Source organism: Amblyomma mixtum, chromosome 3 (genome assembly GCF_055824585.1).
Source record: "Amblyomma mixtum isolate Tamu chromosome 3, ASM5582458v1, whole genome shotgun sequence".
Taxonomy (NCBI): domain Eukaryota; kingdom Metazoa; phylum Arthropoda; class Arachnida; order Ixodida; family Ixodidae; genus Amblyomma; species Amblyomma mixtum.
In genome coordinates, this window is record NC_143014.1 from 405,455,493 (window position 1) to 405,471,570 (window position 16,078).

General features: G+C 46.5%; 1 protein-coding gene across 4 annotated transcripts in view; it reads right to left on the reverse strand.

Moving 5' to 3' along the window:
- Positions 1-16,078, reverse strand: part of LOC149357473 (uncharacterized) — a 55,884-nt gene that overhangs the window by 39,410 nt on the left and 396 nt on the right. For 3 of the 4 annotated variants that reach the window (XM_089584721.1, XM_089584723.1, XM_089584722.1), the window contains exons 2-5: positions 14,207-14,269; positions 12,638-12,686; positions 12,020-12,127; positions 3,402-3,509 (exon numbers count right to left, since the gene is read on the reverse strand). In XM_089584721.1, the coding sequence (XP_089440847.1) occupies positions 3,402-3,509; positions 12,020-12,113 (202 nt within the window). In that variant the 5' untranslated portion in view covers positions 12,114-12,127; positions 12,638-12,686; positions 14,207-14,269. Of the gene's footprint in view, positions 1-3,401; positions 3,510-6,747; positions 6,870-12,019; positions 12,128-12,637; positions 12,687-14,206; positions 14,270-16,078 lie in introns of those variants that run through there. The other variant, XM_089584724.1, reaches the window with a different exon arrangement.

Genomic DNA, 16,078 nt, shown 5'->3' on the forward strand with positions numbered 1-16,078 from the left:
CGGAAGCAGGTGCCAAACGCAAGTTACGCTCCTCGCATTCAGCATTGCTGTGGGGAATGGAGAGGATGCCCAGCATAACCACTGAAATTCTGTTGAATCTGAGCCATCCGTCGATATCTTTAACATTTCCCAATTGTGACCACTGCGCCTCGCACCTTGGCTCATTCAATATGTCTGCTGGAACCTTGTATGCCTGCAAGTTGGCAAACTCCACTTCAAGTGCGTCGACTGCCTCTTCTCTGGATTTGCCACTCCACTGGGGCAGAATAGCAGGGAATGCCAAATAAAATGACGTACGCTGCTGAATGAAGCAGTTTCTAGACTCTGCACTTGAGCAACTTCAGCCATTTTGAGGTTGACGTCTTCTAGAGGAAACTTGTGGCGAATATAATTACATGCTACTGTGAAGTAGAGACGTACGGCAGAGAAGAACTGCTCTCTCTCATTTGTGCTCAGCGTCTCAACTACAGAGTAGGTTGTGCTGCCAATGACTATGTCTTCATCATCTTTTTGGTTCTCCTGAGCTCCATAGGCAACTTCCAGCAATGAATGACATCCCTTGAGAACACCTGGGCGCACAAATCTAGTCAGGAGGTCCTCGAAAAGGTGGTTTAAGAGGGCCCTCAGTACATGAATCTGACGAGCCTGTGCCTGAAGAAGGCAGTTTGTCTTCTCAAAAAGTGGTATTACAGTTTGGAGAAAAAGACAGCATGCCCTGCTTAGCTCCGATGACAAAAAAAGAAACAGGCGCTCTTCATGGGTCACGTGGGTGGCTTCTCCAGATTCCTCGGCATGAAGTTTCAGTTTCTTTGCTTGAAGTCCAGAGTGAGCTCCTTTTCTCTTTAGAGAGAGTCCATCACCGTCGGCGTGTTTTTTTCCGAGGTCTGCAGCAGTCTTCGGAAGGTGTGCAGCAGACTTTGGTGTTGGTGCAGAGTTCTTGGGGGTTTGTGAAAAAGTCTTTTGAATCTGGTAAGGCTCTAAAAACAAGCTCTGCTTGTTGCACTGCTTTGTTTCTGATAGAAAAAAAGCTAACAAGTGGTTTCCACTGGTCCAGCAGCCTCTTCAAACACTTCCCCAAAGACAGCCAACGTGTCGGCGAATGCTTCAACACCTTCCTGACCTCGACATCATGCATCTTTTGGAACTCTTTGGAAGTCGAACTTTCCTTTTCGAGCTTTTCTTCAGATAAAAAAAATATCAATCAAAGCCTCATCAACCTTTACAGGAAGACATGAAGCTCCTTTTTGGGCGGCCAAGTTGATGAGATGGCACGGGCAACCAACCCCAATCAAAGCTGGTTGAGCCTCTCTCAATACTGTAGAGACGCTGTTTATTTTGCAGACCATGACATTGGCATTGTCCGCAGACAGAGCCAGTAGGTTTCCAAGAGGCAAATTCCGGGACTTGATCTCGGCCAGAATCAGCTTTCCAATCTTGTGGCCGCTCGCTTCCCCTTGGATTGTCCAGAGGCAAAGAAGGCGGCTTTCAATTCGCCTAGTCTCTTTAACGAAACATGTCGCAACAATAGGGTAAAGCTGTGTATCCCTATTGTTACTGCCATCTACAGCGATCGAAAATACCTGTTCTTTTAACGCATCCAGCAAAGGAGTCTCCGCGCTGGCAGCCATTTCCCGAAAAATTGCAGTTGTCTTTGTTCATCCACAGGCGTAGCATTTGGCTTCTTCGCACTTCAGGAACATCTTCCGGAAAAGCGGTCCAGCATGATCGCTGACACTCAGCGTGATGTTGTGCTCTACTAAAAACGCCGTGAAGAGGCATTCTGCGTGAATCACACCGAGGTCTCTGTCGCTGCGTACAAAACTTGTCAGGCTTGGCTGGCTGTCCGCGGCTCGCACGTATCCCTGGTGCTTTTTCGAAGCGATGTGGACCTTGATGTCAGACTTGCCACCATGTGAAATGTTCACATCACACGCACACGTGGCGCAAAATCCAAACTTCTCACCTTTCTTCGACGGCACGAAGCACGGAAATTCCGATGTGAACGACTTCAAAAACACTTGAAAGTACTGTCGCGGCTTCGAGCCCGCCATTGTAATGCGACGCCGCTACAGAAAACACGGCAGTCGCACTGTGTCGGACGCGGTAGCTGATGGCACAAAAGGCGAGGCCAACACAAGAAGTCCAAACAGCACTGCCCGCGCGCACAAAGGCAACAGGTTGGCAAAGGCCTAGCGGAGGTGCTACCGAGTTTTGGATATGGATTCGCGGCCCCAATAGTAGACGATAGAAGTCACTACAACGTTCCAGCTGCTGATGGTGATGATGATCGCGCGAGGGCAAACAAACACGCATTGCCCTCTCGTGGCGGCGCACGGTACCAGAGTGTAGTTTTAATACATTGTCACATTTTTTTTTCGCATATAATATATTTTTGTAAAATTTCAAGTAAGATTCGTAAAATCGTAAGACTGGTCGAAATTCGTACATTTTACGGGAAATTGGGAAGAGTTGGCAGGTATGCATATAACGCTCCGAAGCAACACGTGGGCAATGAAGCCGTGGTGGAGGGATCTGAATTAATATAGGTTATGTGGGGGATATTTATTGCGCTGGCAACGCACGTAACAGGATATTTTTGCACTTCACCTCCATCAAGACACAGCCGCAGCAGCCGGAATTCGATTCTGTGATCCTGGGATCAACAGCCGAATGTCACAGCAACCTAGCCACCAAAATGGGCAACCACGAGTAGTCTAGGTGTGACAACACCAGTGTCGAATAGCACTTGACTAGTATACTGATCGGAAAGCAAGACAGGCTGGCTTCAAGCCAAGCAGTACACTATATGCAAGCCAACAGGCCCCTATTAGCTTCCACGAACTGATCAAAGAAGTATGAAAGCCGCAAAGGCACACAGAACACTGCAAGCTTTCGTTTACGCTGTATATTATGTATCTTTTTCGCCTTCAGATACACAATCCACAGAGCCCAGGCAGCAACAAAAAAAAATCACTTCCTGTACTGATATCAACAGCCTGCCACAATGAACCACTGCATGACTGAGACTAAACTCGCCCTATCCGCCAACTGCAGATAAGCAAGCAGATAGGAAATAAAATGAAAAAAAAAACTCCCCGAAAAGGATTTGACAAATAAGATATGTCGTATGCAGTACGTGAAAACTTGACATTGGCCGCAGTCAGAAGGACCGTACGTGAGTGCGTCTCAAGTCGGCGTCTTTTGCGCCGTCATTCAACGATGCATTCAATTCAGAACTTTCAAGCCTCTGCAAGAGCGCACGCAAGCGTGTCAAGTAAGCTGAACAAAATTTTCAAAATCACCGCGACGCCACGAATCGAACGGTCCCCGACAGCGACTGCTCAGAAAGACGCAAACGGCTCAATTTTACTTCAGTGCAAAAACCTCGTGTGGACACTTACCGTCGAGCCGGCGCAAAAGAATCCCCAACTTCTCACTCGTAAGAATGGACCGAAGGATGGTCCCTACTTCTTCATTGAGGGAACCATTCCCCATGGCTGCATCCCACGCTGCCAAGACAAAAGAACACAAAAACCAAGACGGTATTAAAGACGAGAAAAAGCAGTAAGAGAATGAAAAAGCAATTAGAACACTATTCGAACACACGTGCACGTGCACGTGTGTATTCGAACACACGTGCAAATTATTACCCAGCACACTACCCAAGACAATACATCAGCTTTCCGGTGCCCGCCAACAATGGCGACACTAGGCCGCAAAAGCCATACTTTACCCCTAAAAAACAACTTTTCAACCACCGCAGTGGTTCAGTGGTTACGGCGCTCAGCTGCTGACATGAAACATGCGGGTTCGATCCCGGCCGCGACGGTCGAATTTCGATGGAGGCGAAATTCTGCAGGGCCGTGTACTGTGCGACCTAAGTGCACATTAAGGGGGGACATGGGTCTTAAAACATTTTTTTTATTTGCAAAGGTATTGGGCGTTGGCAAGGTCAGATTTATAAAAGTCTGCATGGTATTTGAACACGACTCAATGCTAGGAAGTTCTCAAATATAAATTTATCCAAATGATTTTCAACCATGCAACACACATATTGTATACGCACTTGAAATTCCGAATATTATTTCTCCACACACCAAAGTTCTCTCATTAAAAAATGTAGTGAAAATAGAGGGCCACATCCAGCTACAATCCATTACGATATCTGTCAAAAGATTACCATATTATGCACAAAAGTGGTGCTTACCTTGATTATTCATTAAAGGATGCTGTACCAGGACATTTATGCAGCCAAAAAAAACTTTTACTCACATAATTTGAGCTCTGAGCACACCTACTCAAAATTAAGTACACTATTAAATGTTTTTGCGTTACACCAGACAGAAATTTCGACTCCAAGCCACACGCTGATAACTTAAAGCACGAGTAAGGTGTCCACTGTCCCGGGGGTCCAGTTATGCACCTCTCCTAAAACCGAGGGTCATTTTTGATATCTATCTGTGTTGCGGCGCTATACAATTTTAGAGTCTGAGATATGGGCAAAATGCGGCCCCCACCGCTAGGCAGCATCGTACAACATTCAAACGCGCTGGGAACCTTGTGTATTAACAGCACAGAACAGCACTTTGACACATTCCTCATCTAAGTGTATACTACACAAATCCCTGGGTCATTTTTTGTAGGTGCTTTTGTTCACGTTTTACGGTTTTTTTGTACCCCTTCCCATTCAGCTACGCGCCGTGTCGCCGCCACTGCCGACAGATGGCGCAAGTAGTACATGTCTAGGAAAGCTGGGCATGGGAGGTCTAAAACCTTCCCTGATTCCGGAACAGTGTTTCAATCTTACCATAGAAAGCATGCGTAGTGCTTGCAATACCTCCAGGAGTCCAGGAATGCGAAACATTTTCATAGCAACTCTACCGCAAATTGCCGCAAATGCACCCCACTTCTAATGCATAACACAGCTTTGGCCACCATCAGAGTCGTGCCAAAACGGAGAATTTGTACCGAAAAAGTTTTCACGAAATTAAAGCAAAGCATAGGCACTGGGCATTCTACACGCAAGGTATCAAATCGCTGTCTTCGCTGTGCTCAGGCCTTTCACTAGACAGAATTTATGTTAATTTTCATCAGGGTAGATTATTTTGTTTTAAATGAGCGTTGCGGCGGACAACAAGGAAACGGACGCGGACCCTCATAGGTTCACGGGGAGTAGAAACATGATGCTAAACTTAACACAGAAGCTGCGCTCGGCTGGAGCGATTATTGGCGGAGAGCATTTGCAGCGAAACCGCAGTCGCCACGCTGCAAGCGAAGCGTGTCACCCGTCCCAGCCGCATCGCTAGTGCGCCGTCTGGAGAGACCTCACAACCGTGCATATTGCGGCCTGATGCCGAAGTGGACAGACAGAACCACGAAAACAGATTCCTGGCGGTGCTACGCTGCATCTTCGCACGCACTCCCCTGGTGTCTTTTATACGGTGCGGATGTCTGACGTTTAGCAAAGAACTGAGGCGGTAAAAACAGGCCGGCGAAAACTTCCTTACGATCAAGTAAAACCTGGCGAGGTTTAGATGCTTAAACAACACGAAACAATCGTCAACAGTACAAAGCCGAGGATGAGAAACGCAGAACGATACGCACGGAGCTGCGCAGTCCTTTCGTTTTGCGCTGCCATTTTGTCATTCTGCATTGCTTGTTGTCCTCGCATTGTTCGCATCGCTTGAAATTCCTAAAGAAACTCCTCCAGTGCTTGCTATAACCAGAAAAGCGCCAGTAATCAAGACTACTCAATCCTGTGCAAGCGTACTTTGTTACGTTCAGCAATGCCTGCGATACCAGAGAATCACAAGGCACCGCATCAACGCCATATCGTCCTCAGCGCTTAAAGGAGCTCTGAAATGGCGCCCTAATAAAGCGGCGGTATGCATGGGATGTTAAAGCACGCCGCGTTAGGAATATTGTCCAGCAAGATTTTTTTTAATGCGCTTTGTGGAAGCTCAGTTATCTGTAGCCAGAATTTGAATTTCAGCGTGTTCGCGCCTTTCCCTCTCCTTTTCTCACTTTTTTGCACGCCGCCTAGCGGTGCGGAGCTTCCTGATCCGCCGGAGCTATGCAGCTTATTGGCCGCGGCCATGGTAGCTGCCTAAGGTCTGAAAGAATGTAAGCAATAGCCACCTATCAACTTGTATACGCAGGTGTGGGTGACGGAGTAGGATGCGAGCATGAAAGCTTCACCATGAAGGGCTCGCCAAATTAAGAAGCAAGGTGTTTCAGAGCCTTTCAACTGACCCCTCCCCTACTGCCGCTGCATCTGATCGGCGGGTCTACGTGTCAGTCGCATATGTCACTTACTCATCACGTGGCCGGCTGGCCTATTTTCACTGTTTTCTCATTGTTTTACGTCATCTTTGTTCAAATTTTGTTCATCTTTGTTCAAATGAAAACTTCATTTCATTTTTCCAAAGAATAATTCAGAGGTACTCTAGATTTGCCCTGCATGGAGATATTATATCTATAAGTATCGTGTGCTGAGGTTGTCGACGCGACTTCGCACCTACTGCTAACCACAAAAGGCCATCATGCAAATTTAGCGTGTCCAGTTATAGCCTTTATTCGTAGAGTGTTGGTCTGTGAGTGGGAGCTCAATACACCACTTTAGCAGCAGTCAAGGAGCACTGAATTCGTCCTCCCTTACCCTTGAGACAGGCGGCTTCAGTACATGCCGATGCGATGTGTCATCCCTTGACATGCACAAAAAGACTAGTTATTTTATACTTTACTTACTGCCTTTTCAGCCTTTCCTGCTCGAGGAGCTGGCTGTAATAACGCCGTCTTTCTTCCAGTCCCGACGAGGTGTCATTCTGACTTTAAGCGGCGATTTTTTGCGCCCCAAATGAAGTGTTTATCTGCAAAGTGTTGGAAATTCAAATTTTATTTGGATTAACTTATGAAGTTCCGACGTCATTCTGGCTGCCTTTTTTTTTCGCGGCAGTGAATATTTCTGAAGTGTGCTCTATACTCTCCCAAGTCCACTCTCCCTGCATTTCCTAACTTTTTTCTTTTTAAAAATTAGCGAGGGGCTAGATTCTTCTCCTCCAAGTAGTCAAGCTATAACAGAGGTTAGGCACATGAAATGAATTGTACCTCACTATTGTCCCCACTCTGGTTCAGATGCTTTCCACACCAAGTGATCCTTGTCACTTTGCATGTTTCCGAAAATCCACCCCCTCCCACCCCGCATTCTTATCCAACCCTTATTCCTTTCACTACTCGTACTGCAACTGGCGCCTGGAGCAACCTTGCACTTCCCTCTGCTAAATAACAAGCACAGGATGTCTGCCGTATCTTAGCTACTAACATCTGCCAACGACGTGCCCAGAACCACCGCAGGTGTTAAGAATTCTCGAATAAATTACTGTGTATTGTATCCGGGAGCACCCTTTCATTCATGAGAGGGCATTTCTCATAATATTTTCATTAATTTTTCTGGCCGGCGTCACAGTCAGTTACCCCACGATTTGTGCATACGCTTAAGATACTTGTATATCTCACGTCTAAATACCTTCCAATCCCGATGTATAATCATCGGGGCCACCATTAAAAACTGTATGAAATGATGTCTGCAAGCATGGTTAGAGTCCTCAAACCTCCGCCTTCATTGAACGCATCTTCGCCAATGTCACCTCTTTTCACCCTTATGCTTCCTCCCACCCTTAGAGAGTGTGGAGATAGTGGTCTCAGTCTCAACGGCATACCTGCCAACCTGACCATTTGGAAATTGGTAAAACCGCCGCGGCGGCGGCAGAGGGGGGGGGGCGTGCAGCACGTTTTTTTTTTTGAAGTTTCTACGATTTAGCTTTTGGGGCAAGCTTACTCACATTTCACATCTGCAAGTGAAATCAGTGTTTTGCAGAGAGAGTAATGAGCGAAAACTCCATCGGCCCATTGGATTACAATTTATTTTTGCAATGATTTTGCTGTTGCAGACTTTGCCTGCTTGAGAAACTTCTCTGTGCAAGTTTGCTCAAAGCATGTTCCACTCTGGTGCCCTTTCACCATCAGCAGGCTTTAGAGTGTTTTCTCACAGACAGATGAGCGAAACTCCGTTCGAGTTTTGTTGACAGTGCTGAATATTTATATATTAGTACCTCAAAGGCCCACTAAGGGGCATTACATGAGGGGTGGGCATACATATCATTAAAAAAAAACAGTGACAAATGATTTGAAGTATTCCAGGCCAGGATGGATGAAAGCTTCAGCGGGGAGGTTGTTACAGTCTCTTGCGGTCTGGGCGAAGAATGATTTTAGGTGCGCAGAAGTAGATGCTCGAGGTGTATGAACGGCTTTTGTATGACTGATGCGAAGTGAAAGGCGGTATGCAGGGGTGATAACGGATTGGCTGAAATGCGAATGATAAAACTTGTGGAAAAGGCAGAGTCTGGCTATTTTTCGACGGGATTCAAGGCTGGGGAGGTTAGCTTTTGTTTTCAATGCTGTTACGCTCGTATGATATGAGTAATCAGAATATACGAATCTTATCGCGCGGCTCTGGACGCACTCAAGGGTTTTGGCTAGGTTAATTTGTTGGGGGTCCCAGATTGAGCATGAATATTCAAGTTTAGGACGGACAAGAGTTATATAGGCGGACAGTTTTACGGAAGCAGGTGCCAAACGCAAGTTACGCTCCTCGCATTCAGCATTGCTGTGGGGAATGGAGAGGATGCCCAGCATAACCACTGAAATTCTGTTGAATCTGAGCCATCCGTCGATATCTTTAACATTTCCCAATTGTGACCACTGCGCCTCGCACCTTGGCTCATTCAATATGTCTGCTGGAACCTTGTATGCCTGCAAGTTGGCAAACTCCACTTCAAGTGCGTCGACTGCCTCTTCTCTGGATTTGCCACTCCACTGGGGCAGAATAGCAGGGAATGCCAAATAAAATGACGTACGCTGCTGAATGAAGCAGTTTCTAGACTCTGCACTTGAGCAACTTCAGCCATTTTGAGGTTGACGTCTTCTAGAGGAAACTTGTGGCGAATATAATTACATGCTACTGTGAAGTAGAGACGTACGGCAGAGAAGAACTGCTCTCTCTCATTTGTGCTCAGCGTCTCAACTACAGAGTAGGTTGTGCTGCCAATGACTATGTCTTCATCATCTTTTTGGTTCTCCTGAGCTCCATAGGCAACTTCCAGCAATGAATGACATCCCTTGAGAACACCTGGGCGCACAAATCTAGTCAGGAGGTCCTCGAAAAGGTGGTTTAAGAGGGCCCTCAGTACATGAATCTGACGAGCCTGTGCCTGAAGAAGGCAGTTTGTCTTCTCAAAAAGTGGTATTACAGTTTGGAGAAAAAGACAGCATGCCCTGCTTAGCTCCGATGACAAAAAAAGAAACAGGCGCTCTTCATGGGTCACGTGGGTGGCTTCTCCAGATTCCTCGGCATGAAGTTTCAGTTTCTTTGCTTGAAGTCCAGAGTGAGCTCCTTTTCTCTTTAGAGAGAGTCCATCACCGTCGGCGTGTTTTTTTCCGAGGTCTGCAGCAGTCTTCGGAAGGTGTGCAGCAGACTTTGGTGTTGGTGCAGAGTTCTTGGGGGTTTGTGAAAAAGTCTTTTGAATCTGGTAAGGCTCTAAAAACAAGCTCTGCTTGTTGCACTGCTTTGTTTCTGATAGAAAAAAAGCTAACAAGTGGTTTCCACTGGTCCAGCAGCCTCTTCAAACACTTCCCCAAAGACAGCCAACGTGTCGGCGAATGCTTCAACACCTTCCTGACCTCGACATCATGCATCTTTTGGAACTCTTTGGAAGTCGAACTTTCCTTTTCGAGCTTTTCTTCAGATAAAAAAAATATCAATCAAAGCCTCATCAACCTTTACAGGAAGACATGAAGCTCCTTTTTGGGCGGCCAAGTTGATGAGATGGCACGGGCAACCAACCCCAATCAAAGCTGGTTGAGCCTCTCTCAATACTGTAGAGACGCTGTTTATTTTGCAGACCATGACATTGGCATTGTCCGCAGACAGAGCCAGTAGGTTTCCAAGAGGCAAATTCCGGGACTTGATCTCGGCCAGAATCAGCTTTCCAATCTTGTGGCCGCTCGCTTCCCCTTGGATTGTCCAGAGGCAAAGAAGGCGGCTTTCAATTCGCCTAGTCTCTTTAACGAAACATGTCGCAACAATAGGGTAAAGCTGTGTATCCCTATTGTTACTGCCATCTACAGCGATCGAAAATACCTGTTCTTTTAACGCATCCAGCAAAGGAGTCTCCGCGCTGGCAGCCATTTCCCGAAAAATTGCAGTTGTCTTTGTTCATCCACAGGCGTAGCATTTGGCTTCTTCGCACTTCAGGAACATCTTCCGGAAAAGCGGTCCAGCATGATCGCTGACACTCAGCGTGATGTTGTGCTCTACTAAAAACGCCGTGAAGAGGCATTCTGCGTGAATCACACCGAGGTCTCTGTCGCTGCGTACAAAACTTGTCAGGCTTGGCTGGCTGTCCGCGGCTCGCACGTATCCCTGGTGCTTTTTCGAAGCGATGTGGACCTTGATGTCAGACTTGCCACCATGTGAAATGTTCACATCACACGCACACGTGGCGCAAAATCCAAACTTCTCACCTTTCTTCGACGGCACGAAGCACGGAAATTCCGATGTGAACGACTTCAAAAACACTTGAAAGTACTGTCGCGGCTTCGAGCCCGCCATTGTAATGCGACGCCGCTACAGAAAACACGGCAGTCGCACTGTGTCGGACGCGGTAGCTGATGGCACAAAAGGCGAGGCCAACACAAGAAGTCCAAACAGCACTGCCCGCGCGCACAAAGGCAACAGGTTGGCAAAGGCCTAGCGGAGGTGCTACCGAGTTTTGGATATGGATTCGCGGCCCCAATAGTAGACGATAGAAGTCACTACAACGTTCCAGCTGCTGATGGTGATGATGATCGCGCGAGGGCAAACAAACACGCATTGCCCTCTCGTGGCGACGCACGGTACCAGAGTGTAGTTTTAATACATTGTCACATTTTTTTTTCGCATATAATATATTTTTGTAAAATTTCAAGTAAGATTCGTAAAATCGTAAGACTGGTCGAAATTCGTACATTTTACGGGAAATTGGGAAGAGTTGGCAGGTATGCATATAACGCTCCGAAGCAACACGTGGGCAATGAAGCCGTGGTGGAGGGATCTGAATTAATATAGGTTATGTGGGGGATATTTATTGCGCTGGCAACGCACGTAACAGGATATTTTTGCACTTCACCTCCATCAAGACACAGCCGCAGCAGCCGGAATTCGATTCTGTGATCCTGGGATCAACAGCCGAATGTCACAGCAACCTAGCCACCAAAATGGGCAACCACGAGTAGTCTAGGTGTGACAACACCAGTGTCGAATAGCACTTGACTAGTATACTGATCGGAAAGCAAGACAGGCTGGCTTCAAGCCAAGCAGTACACTATATGCAAGCCAACAGGCCCCTATTAGCTTCCACGAACTGATCAAAGAAGTATGAAAGCCGCAAAGGCACACAGAACACTGCAAGCTTTCGTTTACGCTGTATATTATGTATCTTTTTCGCCTTCAGATAAACAATCCACAGAGCCCAGGCAGCAACAAAAAAAAATCACTTCCTGTACTGATATCAACAGCCTGCCACAATGAACCACTGCATGACTGAGACTAAACTCGCCCTATCCGCCAACTGCAGATAAGCAAGCAGATAGGAAATAAAATGAAAAAAAAAACTCCCCGAAAAGGATTTGACAAATAAGATATGTCGTATGCAGTACATGAAAACTTGACATTGGCCGCAGTCAGAAGGACCGTACGTGAGTGCGTCTCAAGTCGGCGTCTTTTGCGCCGTCATTCAACGATGCATTCAATTCAGAACTTTCAAGCCTCTGCAAGAGCGCACGCAAGCGTGTCAAGTAAGCTGAACAAAATTTTCGAAATCACCGCGACGCCACGAATCGAACGGTCCCCGACAGCGACTGCTCAGAAAGACACAAACGGCTCAATTTTACTTCAGTGCAAAAACCTCGTGTGGACGCTTACCGTCGAGCCGGCGCAAAAGAATCCCCGACTTCTCACTGGTTAGAATGGACCGAAGGATGGTCCCCACTTCTTCACTGAGGGAACCATTCCCCATGGCCGCGTCCCACACTGCCAAGACATAAGAACACAAAAACCAAGACGGTATTAAAGACGAGAAAAAGCAGTAAGAGAATGAAGAAGCAATTAGAACACTATTCGAACACACGTGCACGTGTGTATTCGAACACACGTGCAAATTAGTTACCCAGCACACTACTCAAGACAATACATCAGCTTTCCGGTGCCCGCCAACAATGGTGACACTAGGCCGCAAAAGCCATACTTTACCCCTAAAAAACAACTTTTGAACCACCGCAGTGGCTCAGTGGTTACGGCACTCAGCTGCTGACATGAAACATGCGATGTCAGTGCACATTAACAGCCCCAGATATTTGAAATTTCCAGACGCCTTCACTACAGCGTCCCTCATAGCCTGCGTCGCTTTGGGACATTAAACCAGCATAAACAATCATTTTTTAAAAGTTTTGGAAGTCTGCCCTGAAACTGATGGCATATGCTGATTTAATGAAATGTCGACTGCAGCATTCTTAAAAATAAAATGCTTAGATAGATACTCACCCCTGAAGTTCAGACCGAGCACGTCGACAAATCCTCAATTTCAGGGGAGCTGAAAAGGAAGAAACCCAGACGTGCAAGTTTGAACGCAGCTTTTAATCTATCTTGTATCTGACGAGTTTAATAAAAAGCTTAAAGTGCTTAGAATGTAAAAAAATCTCCTAGTTAATAAAGAATGAAACCATAAAAAGCCATTAAGCCAGTGAAGAGGACCATTTTTGAAATTGTGAAGTTGTAACATACTTGACGATATACAGTAGAACCCCGCTGTTACGTTCCTCACTGCTGCGTTTTCCCGGCTGTTACGTCGTTTTCTTCGGGTCCCGGCATAGCTTCCATAGGATCCAATGTATTGGGAACCCCGCTGTTACGTCGTAGCCGAGGAAACGATCCCGCATGATACGTCGCAACCGGGCTGCCCGAACCCGCCCGGACAATGCGCGCCAACCGCCATTTTGATTTTTGACGAGTCTTGGCCAGGCTTGGCTACGGAACTGGCTGCAAGAAGCCGCACGCGAGTTGGAGAAGCCGCCACTAGATGGCTATCTGCCTCGCGAACGCCGAATGCCGCGATCTTTATCGTGGGAGGTGGTGACGAGGAGGCGCGCGGCTGCAGTCGCTTATCTGTTTTTCCCAGCCAGCGTCAGCTTCGGCGGACGCAGTTGTTGCGATGCGCTTCTTTTCTTTTCTTTCACTCTTTCTTTTTATCTTTTAACTCTCCTCTATCTGCAAGTGGCGGCGGTGGTGGCTCGGCTGGAGCCAGTTGGCAGGCCCGTGCAATTTCCTTTTCATCCTTCTCTCAGTCGCAACAACATCTTTATCGTGTTTGATGGCGTGATAGCGTCGGGTAAGCGGAAGGCACTTTCCCTTGAGGAAAAGCTGGACGTACTAAACGCAGTCGACAGGCAGTCAGGGCGGCCTACGCGGAGCAGCGCGGCGAGCAGCCTACGAACATTTCAGTGCTTGACGCTGTGCACAACGTCGCTTCAGCGTGGACTGCAGTGAGCGCGTGAACTGCACAGCACTGCTGCGTGCGGTGTGGCCGCACCGCAAAGTGACGCTGACAGCAATGCGGCCTTTGCTATTGAGAAACGCGTTGTTCTTTCAGGCGAGCGAAAGAAACTGCAATCCACCATTCTCGATTTTTTAAAGTCCTAGGGTCGATTTGCGGAAATAAATTGTTTCAAGTCAAAGCTGCACTGTTTTCATTAATTTTCGGTGCTTTCCTCACTGTTGCGTTTTCCCGGCTGTTACTTTTCTTTTCCCGGTCCGGTGAAAAACGTATGAACGGGGTTCTACTGTACTGAAAGGCCAGGAGAAAATAACCATGAATTAGCTTCTCTGCACGCTCAAGCGAAAAATGCGATTTCTGTGTGATCATGGCAATAAAAAGGCATTACTTATCAAGTCAGGCACAGATATCCTATAAAAGTTTAAAACAATGAATAGGCACAGCCTTTCCTGGACCTTCTTGGCTGTTTTCGTCATTAGTACTGGCAGTGAACTTAAATAAATGCAGCACAGCTTCCCATGTCTTCCTCATCACATCTAATATCACTTGTAGGCACTCACATCGGTGGGCATTGTGCCTCTTCCGGTCTCCTCTGGACGCGACGAAGGGATTGCACACGAGGCCTGCGCAAAATTTAGAACACGACCCTTAAATTTTTGGCTCAGCAGAATGTGACACATAGATGCACAAAAGTCACCCTCCTAGAACAAAACCTCTAAAAAGACTACATACAATTCTTTTGAGTCTCGACACATACCGTTTACTAGAGATCGAATTTGAGCACACACACATCGAGGGCCACTATTAACAAAGAAGACTGACATTTCGCATGAGCGATGGCCCATATATCACTTATGGCAGGAGATTTATTTAAAATCTGGCAGCTGTAAGGCATGCTAACAGGAATGCACCCTCAAGAAAAATGTCATGTAGTCTCTTCGGCTAGTGCAAGAGCTCCGTTCCGTGGCACTGCCCGCTCGTCGGCGTCTTCTACATGGCACAAATTCGTGCTGTCTCACCGATTCGAATCTAGTAAGCATTCGCTGTAGTTTTATTACAAGAGTGGTACAGCTAGCAGTGATTGCTTTGTTACAAGTGAATTTTACACCATCCATATCACAAATATATAGCGTGCTTTTTTTGTGAAAAACCAGCAAACGCAGTAAATGACATTTCCCAAAAAGGAAGCACGAAGTGACACAAGCTGCCATGCTCTGACAGATTTTGCCACCATAATAGCATCAGTATTTTTTCTCAGTTTCTAGACTAACACTCACCATCAAGATGGCCATTCATCCCCTATCTCTCAGGTGTTTAATAAATACTGGTAGTTTAATGTTACAAATTTCAAGCCCTTTTCCAATGCAAAAGAGCAACAGTGAACTTTTGACAGATGGAGCACGTTGTCTAGCATATAGCCGTTTGGCTCTCCCAGCTTGCCTGTGAGTGTTCACAGCCATATGCAGGCTGTTTCTGCTCCCACTGGTGCATTTCAGCAAGGTAAGAGCTAGGTATGCACAATATTAAATTAAATAAATTAATTAAATATTAGGCCAGAGGACAGCTCACTGCATTGAGAATTTCATCGAAGCTGCATAGTGCATGAAATTTCCACGAGCGAGTATGCATGCAATCAGCTAGCTATACTACTTGTTCAAACGGTGCCGGATGCGTAAGCCCAGTGCTAGACGACAGTAAAATTTGTTCCATACTTTGCAGTCTACAAGTCGCACCCTCCTGCATATGACAGTTTTTCTGAAAAAAAAGTGGCATGCAAGCCAAGCTGGTGTACAAGACATCTTTTCAATCAGTATGCACTGTAATGACAAGGTGAGGATGCTTTTTCCAGAAAGTGCAAGAAATTTTGAGGAACCTTTAACCTTTTAAGGATATGATGCGATAGTGTTAATGGGTGCCGTCAGACTCTACTTGATCTCATTAGCATATCATCCAATCACGTGCTATGCTAATACTACCAGATCACATGAAACACTTTAGCACGCGACACAAGCATAGAGTCGCGTACTCGTTCCTCAGCGACATGCACTTTGCTTCTCACTTAATCATTGCTCCCCTTAATGAGTGCTTCTCTTATCTCACACATACTCAATACACGCAGTTGTAAGCTACCACAATATGTGGAAGACTGCACGAAACACATATAAAACCCTGCTTTAACCAAGCTGTAAAAACATGTCTGCATGCCTAGGGGTGCAGTGTCTGACTCGCAATCCAAGGGTCAAGGGTTCGATTCCCCACTAATTAGTACTCCAATTCTCTTTTCAGTACAGGTCATTTACTTTATACACTCACATTATGTTATGACATTTCAGTCATGGTACCACCTTCCAATCACCAGTTTTCTTATATATAATAACTTTTCAAATCAGCCGCCTGTTGGCTGACCTGCAATCACACGGGCAGTCTAAATG